Source organism: Indicator indicator, chromosome 39, assembly GCF_027791375.1.
Source record: "Indicator indicator isolate 239-I01 chromosome 39, UM_Iind_1.1, whole genome shotgun sequence".
Taxonomy (NCBI): Eukaryota; Metazoa; Chordata; class Aves; order Piciformes; family Indicatoridae; genus Indicator; species Indicator indicator.
This window is the reverse complement of record NC_072048.1, coordinates 121,730-137,327: the sequence shown is the minus strand read 5'-3', so window position 1 is coordinate 137,327 and position 15,598 is coordinate 121,730. Positions and strand designations below refer to the sequence as shown.

The 15,598-nt window shown below is 44.5% G+C and overlaps 1 protein-coding gene across 1 annotated transcript; it reads left to right on the top strand.

Moving 5' to 3' along the window:
- The first annotated feature begins 452 nt into the window (after window positions 1–452).
- Window positions 453–13,400, top strand: DHX8 (DEAH-box helicase 8). Its single transcript, XM_054396842.1, has 23 exons — window positions 453–504; window positions 890–975; window positions 1,549–1,621; window positions 2,053–2,138; window positions 2,258–2,367; window positions 2,463–2,774; window positions 2,988–3,132; window positions 3,677–3,880; window positions 4,286–4,373; window positions 4,652–4,749; window positions 5,258–5,405; window positions 6,386–6,567; window positions 6,939–7,133; window positions 7,332–7,517; window positions 8,003–8,213; window positions 8,549–8,730; window positions 9,435–9,575; window positions 9,858–10,013; window positions 10,833–10,970; window positions 11,379–11,507; window positions 11,823–12,019; window positions 12,158–12,337; window positions 12,783–13,400. The coding sequence occupies exons 3-23, from the start codon at window positions 1,588–1,590 to the stop codon at window positions 13,000–13,002; spliced, it is 3,342 nt and encodes a 1,113-aa protein (XP_054252817.1). The 5' UTR covers window positions 453–504; window positions 890–975; window positions 1,549–1,587; the 3' UTR covers window positions 13,003–13,400.
- The last annotated feature ends 2,198 nt before the right edge of the window (window positions 13,401–15,598 follow it).

The following is a 15,598-nucleotide window of genomic DNA, read 5'->3' as shown; positions in this document are numbered from 1 at the left end:
TTTGCCTGACCCTTGAGTTCTTCACAATGCGGGACAATCTTTGCAGCAGGGCCTATTGTGACAGGATAAGTAGTGATGGTTTTAAAACGGAAGAGTGAGATGTTAACGCGATAGAATGAGGAGTGTTTTACAGTGGGGGGGAGGTGGAGACCCTGGCCCAGGCTGCCTAGCGAGGTGGGAGATGCCCCGTTCCTGGAACCCGCTCAAGGTGCCTCTGGCCGTGCAGACTGCAAGGACTGGAACTAGGTGATTCTCGTGGCGCCTCAGCTGCGGCAGCCGGGCCGGGCACTTGACTGCGGCTGTTCCCGCTGCGAACTCCGCCTGCGCGCGGCCGCCCCGTCCCGGATGCGGAAGTGGCCTCGGGTGTGCGCGTGCCTGCGTGGGCCGGAGTCATGGCGGACCTGGCAGCCGTGGAGGAGCTTGCGAAGCTCGAGTACCTGTCGCTGGTCTCCAAGGTGTGCACCGAGCTGGACAATCATCTGGGCATCAACGATAAGGACCTGGGTGAGTGAGACGAGGCCCGGCCTTGGCCGCTGAAGATCTCTGGGGCGCCCCTGGGGTGTTCTGGGCCTGACGGCCGCTGTGGCAAGGGCTGTTGTAGCCGTTTCCGTCGGCCAGGACGCGTCTTGCCAAGCAGCTTTTCAAATTCAGAAAACCCCATGATTTTCTGCGAAAACGCTTGTGAGCGAGAGAACGCGTCGGTCTGGACTCCCGCGAAAGGACTTGGAAGGGAAGCCGCTGCTACTGCCAGCAGTGCTGCAGCTTTTTCCTGCGGAGCTTGGGTAGCTTGCTGGGCACGGTGCTGCGGGAGATCAGCTTTTATCTAAATGTTAAGTACTTATACGACCTTTTTTGTTCTAGTTTACTTAATATTTTTATTTTTCCGTAGCTGAATTCGTGATAAATCTTGCTGAGAAAAATACTACATTTGATACGTTTAAAGCAGTTCTTCTAAAGAACGGTGCTGAGTTCACGGTAAGTGAGATCTGAATGTTATTTATGTATGCTTTTTGTAGTGGTACATTTTATAGATCTTTTAAGAAAGGTGTGAGTGGTTATTGCTTTTCTTCAACTGGAAAACTGTGCCCTGATTAGTCCTTGAGTATTTCTTTTTCTCTCTTTTTCAAAATCATTTATATTTTATAGTCTTTGTGAAGCTTTCTTTTGGGGACTTGAACTGCTTACTTTCTCGTTCAGCAAATAAAATATAGAAGAAACAACTGTTATAAAGGCAAATGTTGCAGGTCTCTTTGTGATCCCTGTATGCTGGGTTCATGAGTTCTTCAGAAGTGACAGTAGTTGGGTTAAATGGCAATTAAAAATAAGCTGAAAAGCCATTTAAACAATTATCCTAATTTTCTGATTCAACTTAACTGTATCTTTTTAGGGTGTATGTGAAGTCTAGTGATACTTCATAAAAATGAGCTTGCATATTCAGAACTGAGGTGCTTTTGTCCACCACATAAACCTTCACAAGTTCTTTCTAATAATGAAAAAGTGATGCAGTTATTTCCTCCATTTAAATGCTATTTTAATTTTTTTTTTTAGGATTCCCTTATTAGTAATTTGCTGCGTCTCATACAGACCATGCGGCCTCCCCCAAAGCCATCCACGAGCAGAGGTACGCTAAATACTGTTCCTTCTACCTTTTCAGTGCAAAAAGAAAAACAAAACTCTTAGTCTTTTGTAGTTTTGGACCATGTTTACTGATATTGATGCAGTTAATGTTCTTTCTCAGAAGGTAGGGCTTTGTATCCTGATGGTGCACTGGGAGTCTGGTGATGGTGGTAGACCAGCTAGGCTGTTCAGGCACTAAAAATGTACTGAGTATACTGAGTAGCTAACTATTGAGTAGCTATCTATTTTTCACAGACTTACTAATACTCAGAATTTTATTTGGAGAAGGGTAAAACTGTAGTCTTTGAGTTGAGTCTCTGTAAAATCTGCATCAACCTTTTCATTCAGATGAAAGTTAAACTTCATATTCAAAACATTTAACTCTCCTAAGTTTTGAGGGTTTTGTTTGTTGTTTGTTTTAAATTGCAAAAGCAGAGACTGTTGTCAAGCCCAAATCGGAGAAGGAAAAGCTGAGGGAATTGTTTCCAGCCCTTTGCAGGCCGGACAACCCCAACATTAGGGTAAGGTCATAATTTATCTTGCATTTCTTCTAAAGAGATAAACAGATGACTCCTTTCTATGGGTTAGTTCTCTGTGGCAGATGTTTTATCAGCCTTTTAAGAGAGTGGTTCTCTTGCAGAGCATGCTGGATGAAGATGATGTGAAAGTGGCAGCTGATGCACTTAAAGAACTGGAAGCTCTGATGCCCAGTGCAGACAAGCAAGACAAGCAGAGGAGCAGTGACCACCGGTAGGTTCTGGGACATGGGTCCTGCAGTTGCTGTTGCCCTCTCAGTCTGCTCTGCTGCGGGATTTTACTGCAGGCATGTGATGCTTGTTTGCTAGGGCAAAGAAAAAGAGGAGGAGCCGAAGTCGTAGCAGGGACAGAAAACGAAGGCACAGGTCTCGCTCCAGGTCTCGTTCTAGAACGTGGGATAAGAACAGGGGCAAATGCAGCTACTGGTCACGGAGCAGAAGTCGGAGTCACAGTAGGGACCGTAAGGATCGAGAGAAGCACTCTGAGAAGAGCAGTGAGAGATGGAGAGACAAGCACATAGACCGCCCACCACCCGAGGAGCCTTCCATTGGAGACATCTACAACGGCAAAGTCACCAGCATCATGCAGTTTGGGTGCTTTGTACAGCTGGAGGGACTGAGGTATGTTCTGCTGTTCACAGTAAGCCTGGGAGTATCTTAAAGAGGTTGAAGCTGCAAGCAGCTGTGATGGGTTCTGTTTCAGAAAAATGAATTCTATAGCAGAGAGTGTTCCTGGAAAAAGCAGTTCATGGATGTACACAAATGATCAGTTGATAAAAGTGTTGTTGGAGCAATGATAACTTAAAATATCTCGTGCCCCTCCTCCACCTGCAGGAAGCGTTGGGAGGGCCTGGTCCATATCTCGGAGCTTCGGAGAGAGGGACGGGTTGCCAATGTTGCTGATGTTGTGAGCAAAGGACAAAGAGTCAAAGTCAAAGTGCTATCCTTTACTGGATCCAAAACCAGCCTGAGCATGAAGGTATGGAAGATGTTGTGCAGTGCTTGTAGAGATTTTGGTGCCAACATTTTTAATTGGCTACACCTCTCTCTGCTATCCCTTGCTCGTTTTTATGGCAACCAGTACCTAACGGTTCCAGTGGGAGTTAAACGTACAACAGTAATTCCTAACAGTGGCTTATTACTGTTTGTTTGTTTTCCGTAGGTTCCTAGGTACTTGTTTTTGGAGTAATGTTCCTAACAGCTCTCTGACCAGTTGTGTTAGCTTAGTAACAAGGCAAACTTCAAGCTCTTGCTGTTCATCTTCCAGTGTGAGAGACGCACTTCCAGGAAGTGGCTGCCAGCACCGCAGCAGAGTAGAGTGTTCCAGGCCTTGTGGTGTGCTTTCCTCACGTACCAGGCCTGCAGAATCCCATTTTTTGTGTTTGGATGTTGTCAGTAGTGGTCTCTCTGAGAAACATACTTTGCTGTGCTCTTGTGTTGTTATCATTCCACCAGTGCTGATTGGTAAGAAGTGCAAAATAAGTAGAGCTGATTGATTCAGTTGATTAATCAATCTGATGCAGGATGTTGATCAAGATACTGGGGAAGACTTGAATCCAAACCGGAGGAGAAACTTGGTTGGAGAAACCAATGAAGAAGCTTCTATGAGAAACCCAGACAGACCCAGTCACCTGTCCCTGGTGAACGCCCCAGAAGTGGAGGATGACAGCCTGGAACGGAAGCGCCTGACCCGAATTTCAGACCCAGAGAAATGGGAGATTAAACAGGTGTGGCATTGCGTTCAGGGCGGTGGAGAGATCCTGAACTAGGATACAACTCCTAGTTTGTGTTACTTTATTCCTTATCTCTAAATTGCCGCCTTTGTGTGAGCTAGGACTTCTACCTTGGTTCTAACTATGAGGTTAGCCCTGCTTTGAGCAGAAGGTTGGACCCGGTAATTTCCAGAGATGCTCAGACGTGGGGGATCATGATCGTGTTCTGGTGCCGTTTGGGTGATACCTGTTTATCAGTGCAGTCCTGCCTTGCTTAAGCTGGCTGTCTCACTGATGGCATTTAGTATACCTAAAAGACTAGAGACTGGATGACCAGCAGAGAGCTGTGCCAGGATTAGGACTATTCCTTTGTTCTGAAACCATAAAATTCCATCCGCATTGTGTTCATTCTCTTCCCAGATGATTGCAGCTAATGTGCTTTCCAAGGAAGAATTTCCTGACTTTGATGAGGAGACTGGGATCCTTCCTAAAGTTGATGATGAAGAAGGTAGTGTTTACAAGTAGTCTTACTATTGTAAGCTCCTTTTTCCAGATGCATTTTGATTCAAACCCAAGTGATAATGCAAGGGCATGTGAAGGATTTCACAATTTGCTGTTGTCTGAAACATTTGGAACTAGGGTTCCTCTAGCCTTGTTGTCCCCTAGCTGTGTTGTCTTTGTGGTGTTTTCACTTTTAGAACTGAAGTACATTATTATCAGGAATGCACAAGAAGCACATAAAAGATGTTTAACTGTTTAATTAAAATTGTCTTTTGTGGACTTTAGACGAGGACCTTGAGATTGAGTTAGTTGAAGAAGAGCCACCGTTCCTTCGAGGTCACACTAAACAGAGCATGGATATGAGTCCCATCAAAATCGTAAAGGTAAAAGATTTCCAGGACTAAACACAGTGTACTTGATTTAATTCAATATTTGACAGTTTAGCAGCCAGTTTTCCACCCAGACATTACTGAAGGCCTGAAAAGCTACCACTGAATTAAAGATCCTTTCTGTGCTTCTAAAGGTTGATTCTTGCTTAATTGTGACAGTAAAGTGGAATAACGCAACCAGAAAGTACATTAGCCTGCAGCAGCAACCACTTAACGTAGGTTTGTTAGAACATGCTTTCTCTGTTGTGCTTTCTCCTACCTTTTGAAAGTGAAAAGTTGAAGAGAAACGGGGGGTTTGTCCGTTATCCTTCTCAGTGGAGAACATAGGGTGCCCCATGCTGGTTATGACCATGGAAGTTCTTGAGGTTAGGCTAATGGAAATATCAGGTGGATAAAATGTTAGCATCTTTTAAAGCACCTTCAAAAGATTCTTACAAAGTGATGACAGTAATATCTGAAGGATTGGAGTGCTTGGAATCTTAGTTCTTTTCTTATTTCCCAGAATCCAGATGGTTCCTTGTCCCAGGCTGCAATGATGCAGAGTGCTTTAGCTAAAGAAAGACGAGAACTTAAACAAGCCCAGAGAGAAGCAGAGATGGATTCTATCCCCATGGGACTCAACACACACTGGGTCGATCCCCTCCCTGATGGTATGTCCAAGCACATCTCACTGTGACCTGTGCCTTGTTTGTAATAGCTGAGTGTGCTGGTTTGAGGCCAGCCAGAACGTCTCTTGCCCCGAAAGGAACAAAAGAATGACACACGCAAACGGATTGGAGAGCCATGGAAAGTTTAAATGGAAAAAAAAAAAAAAAAGCAATTGGTGAAACTACAGAAAAACTATACAGCATAGTGGCAAAGAACATCCTAAAGCACACAGAGTCCCTTACATAGTACCCAGAGGCTTCCCAATCCTTCCCTTCTCCCACCTGGGGGTCTACCCAAACCCTCAGGGCTCGCTCTTCCCCCCTCCCGCTGCTAGGCAAGTCTCAGGCTGGCCAGGTCTGAGACTGCCCCCCCCCCTCCATTCTCCTCCTGGCATTAGGCCTAGTCAGGCCTAAGAGGCCTGAGATACTCCCCCGGCATTACCTGATAAGAGAGGACATCTCCCATGGGAGCAGAGAGGGAAGAAAGAGGAAGAGAATGACTCTGCAGATGGCTTTATAGGGTGCAGGATTTATGGGTAGAAATACGCCATGTCCTGTGTCCACCCCTATTGGGTGGGCACCTGGGACACCAGAGGTGTATCTCATGCAGCAGTGGCAGGGGGCACCCAGCCTAAACTGCCACACTGAGCAACCCAGGAGAAATGTCTTGATACCATTTGTGTGCTTTGTTTTAAATGGGCAAAGGAAAAATGCTTTGCCACTGATGTGGCAATGGGAATGTCCCGGGAACTGTGCAGGACACCCTACTATCCATCCAGGATCCGTTGCTAAAGGTGTGATGGATGGTGAAGCAATTTTGTTTACATGGAAATTGATGTCATGGTGGGACTATACATGTAGAAACTTAAAAATACTTCACCACACAAGTACAGAATGCATGGCTGATGGAACAGGAGGAGTGGCATCACAGGGATTGGTGCCGTATGAACCTAGCTGCAGCAGTGAATTGATTTCTGTTATAGTGGATGGAAGACAAATAGCTGCAAACATGCGAGGAATTGGAATGATGCCCAATGATATCCCAGAGTGGAAGAAGCACGCATTTGGTGGCAACAAAGCTTCTTATGGTAAGAAGACTCAGCTTTCCATCATTGAGCAGAGAGAGAGTCTGCCAATCTTCAGACTGAAGGAGCAGCTGATACAAGTAAGACTCTTGAAACAGGGTTCTTGTTTGAGCAAGTGGGAATTAAAAATAAAGATTCTTGCTTCAGCTTGTCGACAGGTGAAGAGCTATGTGATAAGTGCAGTCCTGTAGCTTGGAATAATTATTTTGAAGGATTAGATACCTACACTTTAATAAAGCTCCAGGTATTGATTGACATGAGACAGAATTGAGGCTGGTGTTGGCAAGGGTTGAGTCAGTTAAGGGATTACGCAGTTTTGACTTGCTGAGTTAAGAGCACTGGCCTGGGTCAGCTGGGGCTCAGTCTAGTCCTGGATACACTCTACAGATTTTGTTTGCTTGCTTTTTTGGTTTTAAATTTTTACAAGTTTATCTGTTATGACCTTTTCTAGGCCGTGCATGACAACCAGATCCTGATTGTTATTGGAGAGACAGGATCTGGGAAGACAACACAGATTACCCAGTACCTGGCTGAGGCAGGGTATACGTCAAGAGGCAAGATTGGATGCACTCAGCCTCGCAGAGTGGCTGCCATGTCTGTTGCGAAGAGGGTGTCAGAGGAATTTGGTTGCTGCTTGGGACAAGAGGTGAATTTCTATGCTGAAGAATGTGCCAAAATAAGCATGAGGAAAAGTAGGGAAGATAGTACTGGAGCTAGCATGTTGTGTGTCCATCTACTCCCTCATAGTCAGTAAAATGAATACGTAGAGCAGTCAGACTGGGAGTTAATTGGTGCTGGTAACTTAATTCTGCAGCCTCAGTTTCTGTTCAACTCCTCTCTCTAGGTTGGCTACACCATTCGGTTTGAAGACTGCACCAGCCCTGAGACTGTCATCAAATACATGACAGATGGGATGTTGTTGAGGGAGTGCCTCATAGATCCTGATCTGACCCAGTATGCCATTATCATGCTGGATGAAGCTCATGAGAGAACCATACATACAGATGTGCTCTTTGGACTTCTGAAGAAGGTAATGTAGCAGCTGATGCTTATTGCTCCAGTGTCTTCACTGTGTGTATGCAGAGCAAGGCAGGGTCACACAGGTTCATCCCTGTGCTCCCAGAGCCTCTTCTGAAGCAAAGCAAATGCTTGTAAAAGGGATTGTAGTCCATGTTTTCATAACATGAGCCTCTGTGTGAAGACAAGGAAAGAAAAATTCAGCAGAGACAGTGAGAATTTACAGTCCAAGATGCTTGCAATGATGGATGAGCAGAGGAGTTTTCTTGCTTTGTTCTTCTTTCTCTGACTAAGGCTTTCCAGTGTGGTACTGCTTAAAAGGGTTTGAAATGTGACCTCAGCAGTCAATGTTTTTGAATTTCTGGTTACTGGGATGAGCTGCTCCTCTACTCTGATGTTAAGCCACATAGTATTACTGGCTGTATTTCTCTGGCTTAAGTGCCAGGTGCGAATAGTCCCAGAGGCAGTAAATGACCTGAGTTTTCCATCCTGCTGCAGACGGTGCAAAAGCGGCAGGACATGAAGCTGATCGTGACATCAGCAACTCTGGACGCTGTGAAGTTCTCTCAGTATTTCTATGAAGCACCAATCTTCACAATTCCTGGCAGAACGTACCCAGTAGAAATTCTGTACACAAAAGAGCCAGAGACAGATTATTTGGATGCCAGTCTGATTACAGTAATGCAGATCCACTTAACAGAGCCACCAGGTGAGTGGGGGGTGGTCTAGGATTTTTGGTGATCCAAGGACTCTGGGTTCTGCAGGCAAGATCTTTCTGTAAGTCATGGATTGTGTGTTAGTAACATGAGCAAAACGATCTCAGCACTGTTCTCCATTGTTTGTGAATACAGTAAGCCAAATGCTGAAAATGTTAGGTAAAAGTGAAGTATGATCCTTCTGGCTAAGAGTTGTTGCTCAGGGCCTAGCAAAAGTTGGAGATCCCCTCTTTGTAAGTAGAAAAGGTGGGGTATGGAAATAGGGTAATGTAGGAGTTGTACTGAACAGAATTGATTCTGTGAGTGGTTTTATTTTCTTCCTGTGTAGGTGACATTCTGGTGTTTCTAACTGGCCAGGAAGAGATTGACACTGCCTGTGAAATCCTGTATGAGAGGATGAAATCTCTAGGACCTGATGTTCCAGAGTTAATTATCCTACCAGTATATTCAGCTTTACCCAGTGAAATGCAGACCAGGATCTTTGATCCAGCCCCACCAGGGAGCAGAAAGGTAATTGCAGCTAAGTGTGGCTTCGTCTTCTGCTGAGCCATTTTGCTAATGGGTGTTATTGCACTGGTAATCCTCCTAATCAGACTTTATGGTTATTTATCAGTTCTGATGGTTAATTACAACTTGAGACAAAATATAGTTTTGGAGAAAAGGTACCTTATCCGTAGCTCAGAGCATGTTTTTGGTTGTGTACACAGCAGTAGGTGATGTGTAGACAAATGTCTGGTGTAGCAGACCTCTGTGTGCAATGTTCTCGGTGTGTATTCTAATGCTGCCTTTAAACGATACTAACTTCAGTGAAATCTAAATGCAGTTGTTGTTGGGTGGATGGATGGACATTTCCTACCAAACAGCAGATAAATACTCTTCCAGAGAATCTATTTCTAAATATGGACTGTGAGTTGATAGGCTGAAATCTTCATTGAAGTCAGTGTAGTCTGCTATGGAACTTAGTGTTTATCTTTCACTTGCTTTTAATTATGGATTTTTATCATGCTCTTTTCCCATGATGCCCAAATGTAGATACTTCAAACCTGTCCATCACTGACTGTAGCTAACACTTGTTTTGCTTCCTCTGTGAACACATTTCTGCTTTTGATGCTAAATTGATAGCTGCATCGATAACAGACTGCCTGTGTCAGGTTGCATGCGTTGTCTGGCTTGGCAGCCCCACAGAGCTGGTGCTGAATCAAACTCCTTTGCAGGTTGTCATCGCCACAAACATTGCTGAGACCTCTCTGACTATTGATGGGATCTATTATGTGGTGGATCCTGGCTTTGTGAAGCAGAAAGTTTATAACTCCAAGACTGGGATTGACCAGCTGGTTGTTACCCCGATTTCACAGGTAGGCATTCTGGGTTTAACTTCTTACCTTCCTGCTGGTGCTGTATCTTGGTGATCTGGTGTCCAAGCACATGAAAGCAAAGTGAGACGATGATAAAACCACATTGAGAGCTTGCTGAGATTGCCGCAGTCTGTGTCCTAGGAACGTATACGTTCCTGTGTCGTGTTGGAAATATCTTTCTATTGGTACAAGAGAAATAGTGACCAGTTTTATTGTTTGAATGTGCTTGTTGTCACCTGTGTTTGTTTGCACCTGGTCACCAAGGTGCCTTGTTGCCTTTAGGCTCAAGCGAAGCAGCGAGCAGGAAGGGCTGGGAGGACAGGACCAGGAAAGTGCTACAGGCTATATACAGAGCGTGCTTACCGTGATGAAATGCTGACCACCAATGTACCTGAAATCCAGAGGACAAATCTGGCCAGTACAGTGCTTTCCCTGAAGGTGAGCTTGTAGCAAGCCAGCATGATCTCAAAGAGTTTCAGTAAATGAGTCTCTACCTTTATGAGCCTCATTAGCTACTACTTCTGAAATTTCAGATCTTTCTAGTGAGCAGAGGTGTTTTGGAAGGGAAACTGCATCAAATGCAATTCTTAGGTGCCGAGTTGCTCCTCCATTTGTCTGTTGAGGGTTATAGTGTTGAATATTCAACTAAATAGCAAGTCTCAGCTGCACAGAACAGGTGCTTGCAAGGAGTTTTGAGAAACAGGAGTCTTTATGGGCAGTATGCAATACATAAACTGGTTTATGCACACTGGTTTAGAGTGGATTTTTGATCTCTAAACACACCTATCTTCTAAGGATGTGCTATCCCTGTGGGAGTCCACAAACTGAATCTAACCCCGTATGTTACAGCTGGCGAAGCTGCTGCCTTTCCCCCTTTCTGGGAATGGGGAGAGGTGGAGACATGTTTGGTTTCCATATTTAGACCATTGGAGCTGTCAAGCCACACTGGTTCACGAGACAGGAAGTCCTCAAACCCAGCATTTAGCCTTTATATCTGCTTGCCTGAATAATCTTTCTTGAGAGATGTGTATGACAGTACCAAAGAAACAGACTGGGAAACTTGCTGGTGGGTGAAAGCCATGGGCCAGTGCAGAGCATGTCAAGAGTAGAAATACAGCCAGGGTAAGGACATGAGTCCCTGGGATTGCTTAGACTTCTGCAGTGCCTCATTTGTTTGATGGTTTTATATCTGTGGCTGGAGTTTGGTGTCTTTGTTCTCAGTGTGTTAAGTTGAATTTTCTCCCTCCCTATGTTCAGGCCATGGGCATCAATGATTTACTCTCTTTTGACTTTATGGATGCTCCCCCAATGGAAACTCTTATAACTGCCATGGAGCAGCTGTACACCCTGGGAGCTCTGGATGATGAGGGGCTGCTCACTCGACTTGGGCGCAGGGTAAGCAAACCAGAATGCTTCTTAGCACTGGCTGGGCTGTGGATACTGACATGAGAGCAGCTGCACAAGGGCTTGCCCAGCACTGTTGGGTTTCTGTTCCTGTTCTTGGTGTTATTGGTAGCTCTTCACTTACTGTTGTTATGTACCTTCTGTGTTTCAAGGAGCAGCTGCTATTTCTCCTTATAAAATTACTTTAAATGATTTAAAACTTTTCTCTAAGTATTGGGATAGTCTTGTGATAGTGAATATAAACAATTTGTTTTATATGGAGTAAAGTTATCCTGGGCAAAGCACATTGCTCTGGAAAGGAAGCATGGAAGAAAGGGCGTTGCTCTCTTTTGCTCTGAAAGAACTCAAGATCTTTTTTCAAAAAATACTGCAGAATGCCCTGAAACAGATTTCTTGCAGATGGCAGAATTCCCCTTGGAGCCGATGTTGTGTAAGATGCTGATCATGTCTGTACACCTGGGATGCAGCGAGGAAATGCTGACCATAGTCTCCATGCTGTCTGTGCAGAATGTGTTCTACAGGCCAAAGGTAGGGGATTCACCAAGTGGCAGCAGTGTAACAGTTGGAGTGCCTGCCTTAGGTGCTAGAAAGTCAGCATATTTGCCAAAAGAAGCTTGGAGCTTGGTTAGACTCCTTATTCATATATTTCTGATGTAACTTTTGGTCCCAGTGACCTTTAGAGTCTCATTACTTGGTCCTTAGTCACTGCTCAGAATTTGGTGTCTATTTCTTGGTAGACTTCAAAGGTCAGGATATGAGTGAGAAGCACCTCGCATCCTTCATGTTGCACGAGGATTGTTTCTACAACATAGATACCTGGTGATACATATTTTTATGTGTTAGGATAAACAGGCACTTGCTGATCAAAAGAAAGCCAAGTTCCATCAGACAGAAGGTGACCACCTCACTCTGCTGGCTGTTTACAACTCCTGGAAGAATAACAAATTTTCAAATCCCTGGTGCTACGAAAACTTCATCCAGGCCCGATCCTTACGCAGGGCTCAGGACATCCGCAAGCAGATGTTGGGCATCATGGACAGGTGAGCATGTTGAGAGAGACTAGCAGTGACTTGGCAGCGTCCTAACACGATAGCAGCTAAACTGTTTGCTAGTCTGATGTTGGTAGCTGCACCTGGGGATCTGTTGTTTATTTTCCCTCTCTAACTCTTGTCTGGCAGGCACAAGCTGGATGTGGTATCCTGTGGGAAGGCAACAGTTCGAGTCCAGAAAGCCATCTGCAGTGGCTTCTTCCGAAATGCAGCAAAGAAGGATCCCCAGGAGGGTTATCGGACGCTCATCGATCAACAAGTGGTCTACATCCACCCGTCCAGTGCACTTTTCAACAGGCAGCCAGAATGGTAAGGAAGGCACCATCCTGTGCTTTTGTTCCGGTTCTGACTTTACAACTGAAAGGGTTGTGGTGTGCACTCTTTGTGCAGCACAGATCAAAGTATAGCTGCTGATTTCTCAATGAGCAGAATGAGAAAGGTTTTGAGTCTGCTTTTGGCTCTTTTGTGCCTGTTCGGAGATGGGTGATCTCTGAGCCAAGACCTGGCCTGAAGCCTGCAGCTCTATGTTTCTGTGTTGTTGAAGTTTGTTAAAATCCTGAGAGTTGCAGGGGACGGGAGAGGAGAGAGGGAGAGATTGTTTTAAATGGAATGAAGCCATTCTGAAGAGCAGTTAGAGTAGTTGTGAAGTAGGAGAGGAAAAGGAGGGGTAGCTCTTCTAGGGGGTTTGTTTGGAGCATGTGTTGGAGCTCTTGTGTGGAAAACCATCTCCCAGAGCTGCTGTCCTCTTTCGCAGGGTGGTGTACCATGAGCTGGTGCTGACCACCAAGGAGTACATGCGTGAAGTGACCACTATTGATCCTCGCTGGCTGGTGGAGTTTGCTCCAGCTTTCTTCAAGGTTTCTGACCCAACCAAGCTGAGCAAACAGAAGAAGCAGCAGCGGCTAGAGCCTCTGTACAATCGCTACGAGGAGCCCAATGCCTGGAGGATCTCGCGAGCCTTCAGACGGCGCTGAGCCTGCTCCTTACCCCCGCTGATGTTTGGGGGACTCTGATTTCTGCACTGTTGAAAGTGCTTCCTGAAAGGACTCTGTTGAAGGTGTCTACCCAAGGAAGAGCAAGCAAGTGTTCTCGAGCAAAATCACAAGGGGGCGATGCCTGTTCATGTCTGCTGCCTCTTGGATTCCACAGCTGCCTGACAAATGTTCTGCGTCTCCTGGCCACTGTTCTGGGTTTCCTCGGTGTATTGCATCATTTCAGAGATGGTTCTTGAAGAGCTTGTTCAGTCATTCCACTCTTAAAGAGACAAACCCAAAGATTCAGAAATCTGGGTGCTGAGCTGAACAACAACAAAAAGACAATGAATAAAGAATGGTTGTTTATCAGTTTAACCATGTTCTGAATTACCAGACAAATAGGGGCTGGAATAGTTTGTTCCTTTGCCCTGCTAAAAGGGGTCTGTTTTTCTTTATACTCTCGGACAGTGGCTGGTTTTTGGGAGCTGCTTGTTCTCTAGTTTTCCTATTCTATGGATTTTCCTGTTCAGTGTAGCTACTTTGTCTTTTCTATGAGTCATCTGTGGTGAGTTGTTTAGTATCTGTGGCTTTATTTAAGGCAGAAAAGATTCCTTGAAATACAGATAGAATGTCAATTCTGCTAGGGCAATAGCACAGGACTGCAAGTCCTGCCCTTCCTCACCATCTCCTGTGTGCTGAAGGCTCCTATATCAAATGGTAATTAATAACATCCAGGCTTTGGCATGGCTCTCTGGATATAAGTGGTTGCAGATGTTTAGACTTCCTATACACTGTCGTGTGTTTTATTTCCATTTAGAATGTTTGGTGACATCACAGCTGGTGATGGTGTTTGGTGGTGTTTTTTTTTTTTTTTTTAACAGAATGTGCTCCTGTAGCTGAAATGTCTGTAAAGCATTGTCTAACAGTTCCTTGGCCAGCCAGTTTGTGCTATGTCATGCTGCAGCTATCTGTAAATGATTTTTTTTTCTGCTGCAAACAAGTGAAACTTACTTGACTCCATAGCTGCAGGTACATATTTTTTTCCCCAAAGCTGAGGCATTTGCTGGAATTGTTGAGGAGAATGGAGTTGGATGCCTGGTTTGTGGAGGAGCTATATTGGAAATGTGTCTGTGTACAGAGGTTGGCAGGGCTGTTGTAGATACTGGTTTATTATGTTCTATAAATGCCCTGAGCTGTCCCCTGGCTTCACATCTTCAGAGTTAAATAGAATTAGAAAGTTTCTAAGTTTGGAGCTGTGGGGTTGTTTTTATGGCATTAGACAGAGAAGGTTGTCCTGTGGAATACTTTTCCCAGCATATTTTTCTTCCACAAACTCTGCAGCTGTATCTGTTACTATTTTCTATGAAAATTTGCACTTGACTTCGAAAAGTCAGATGAAGATGTAAGGTGTGGACAGTGGAAGTCCCAGCTGTACAGCACATTCTGAGATATTTCTGCTTCAAATTCATTTTGGTTTTACATCTCCAGTGTAGCCTCTTTCTGATTTGTGGTAGGGGGAAATGCATCAACAGAGAGGATTTTTCTTTGTGACCTCATTTGTGTGTGTTTATTTCTTTCCTTGGTCTTATTTTTCAGTAACATCCTTTAATTAATTTGCAGAAACTTTACTGTGTCAACCTCAGCTGCTTGCTTTGGGAATACCCCAAATCCAAAACCAGCCTGTGAAACAAGAATGCTGGCTTGCGAACTTGAACCATTTACACTTTCCTTCTTAAAGCAAGTTTTGTCACCTGTTACTGTATGAGGTTTCCGAAAGTAACATCCTGATGTGTTCTACTAGTTTGGTGATTTTTTTCAGTTGTTTTATCTTGTGTTAAAAAAAACAAAAAACAAAAACAACAAACCAAACCAACACCACCACCACCAAACAAAAAACCTGAAAATGAGTTTTCAGGAGATTTCTGTGGCCACTGCAGAAAACTGTGACACTGAGCTGATAGTGGTGTTACAGAGTTTGTCATTTATGGATGTATTTTCTATCAAACCAGCTGGGAATACAGTGAATGAGTCTGATTCTAGCAAATGTGGTTTGTATGTGTTGTATAATTTACATAAATCCTCTGCCTGGTCTGTCCATATGCTGGAGGTGAAGTAGAGCTGCACTCATCTGAATATGCTGGGTTATGTGGATCAAAAATGTAGCTGGTAGGGCTGTGGCTCTGTCTAGAGAGCTCTGCTCTGCAGGCTGCACTGAAAGCAGTGCTTTTCTGCTGAGTGGAAGAAAAGTCTCCTACTTTTGAGTTTAATGTTAATTTACTTTTACTAGAAAGAAGGCAAGGAGATAGAAATGAGCTGGAGCACACTCAGGGGTAGATCCTGACTGTTACGGAATGTGGATGTTAGTTTTTGTCCAGGTCTGTCACTGTGTTAGTGTCTGCCTTGCTGAACTGGAAACAGCAATTTATTGATTCCCAGTTCTCTGGGTATGATAAATCTCTGCCCTTTGGAGGCCACATTTTTCAGTTATGAGAACCTGATATTGTGGATTCCCAGAACTGCTCTGCATCTACTGATCTGTTGCATGGACTTGACAAACCTGAGTGAAATGTGGAGCTAAAATTTCATTCAAATGTGA

What these genes read in the sequence shown, in the direction of transcription:
- DHX8 (XM_054396842.1), top strand. Translation starts at nt 1,588, where the DNA reads ATGCGGCCTCCCCCAAAGCCATCCACGAGCAGAG. An exon ending in GTACAGCTGGAGGGACTGAG is followed by an intron (nt 2,775 to 2,987) that starts GTATGTTCTGCT and finishes CTCCACCTGCAG; the next exon opens with GAAGCGTTGGGAGGGCCTGG. An exon ending in AGAAATGGGAGATTAAACAG is followed by an intron (nt 3,881 to 4,285) that starts GTGTGGCATTGC and finishes TTCTCTTCCCAG; the next exon opens with ATGATTGCAGCTAATGTGCT.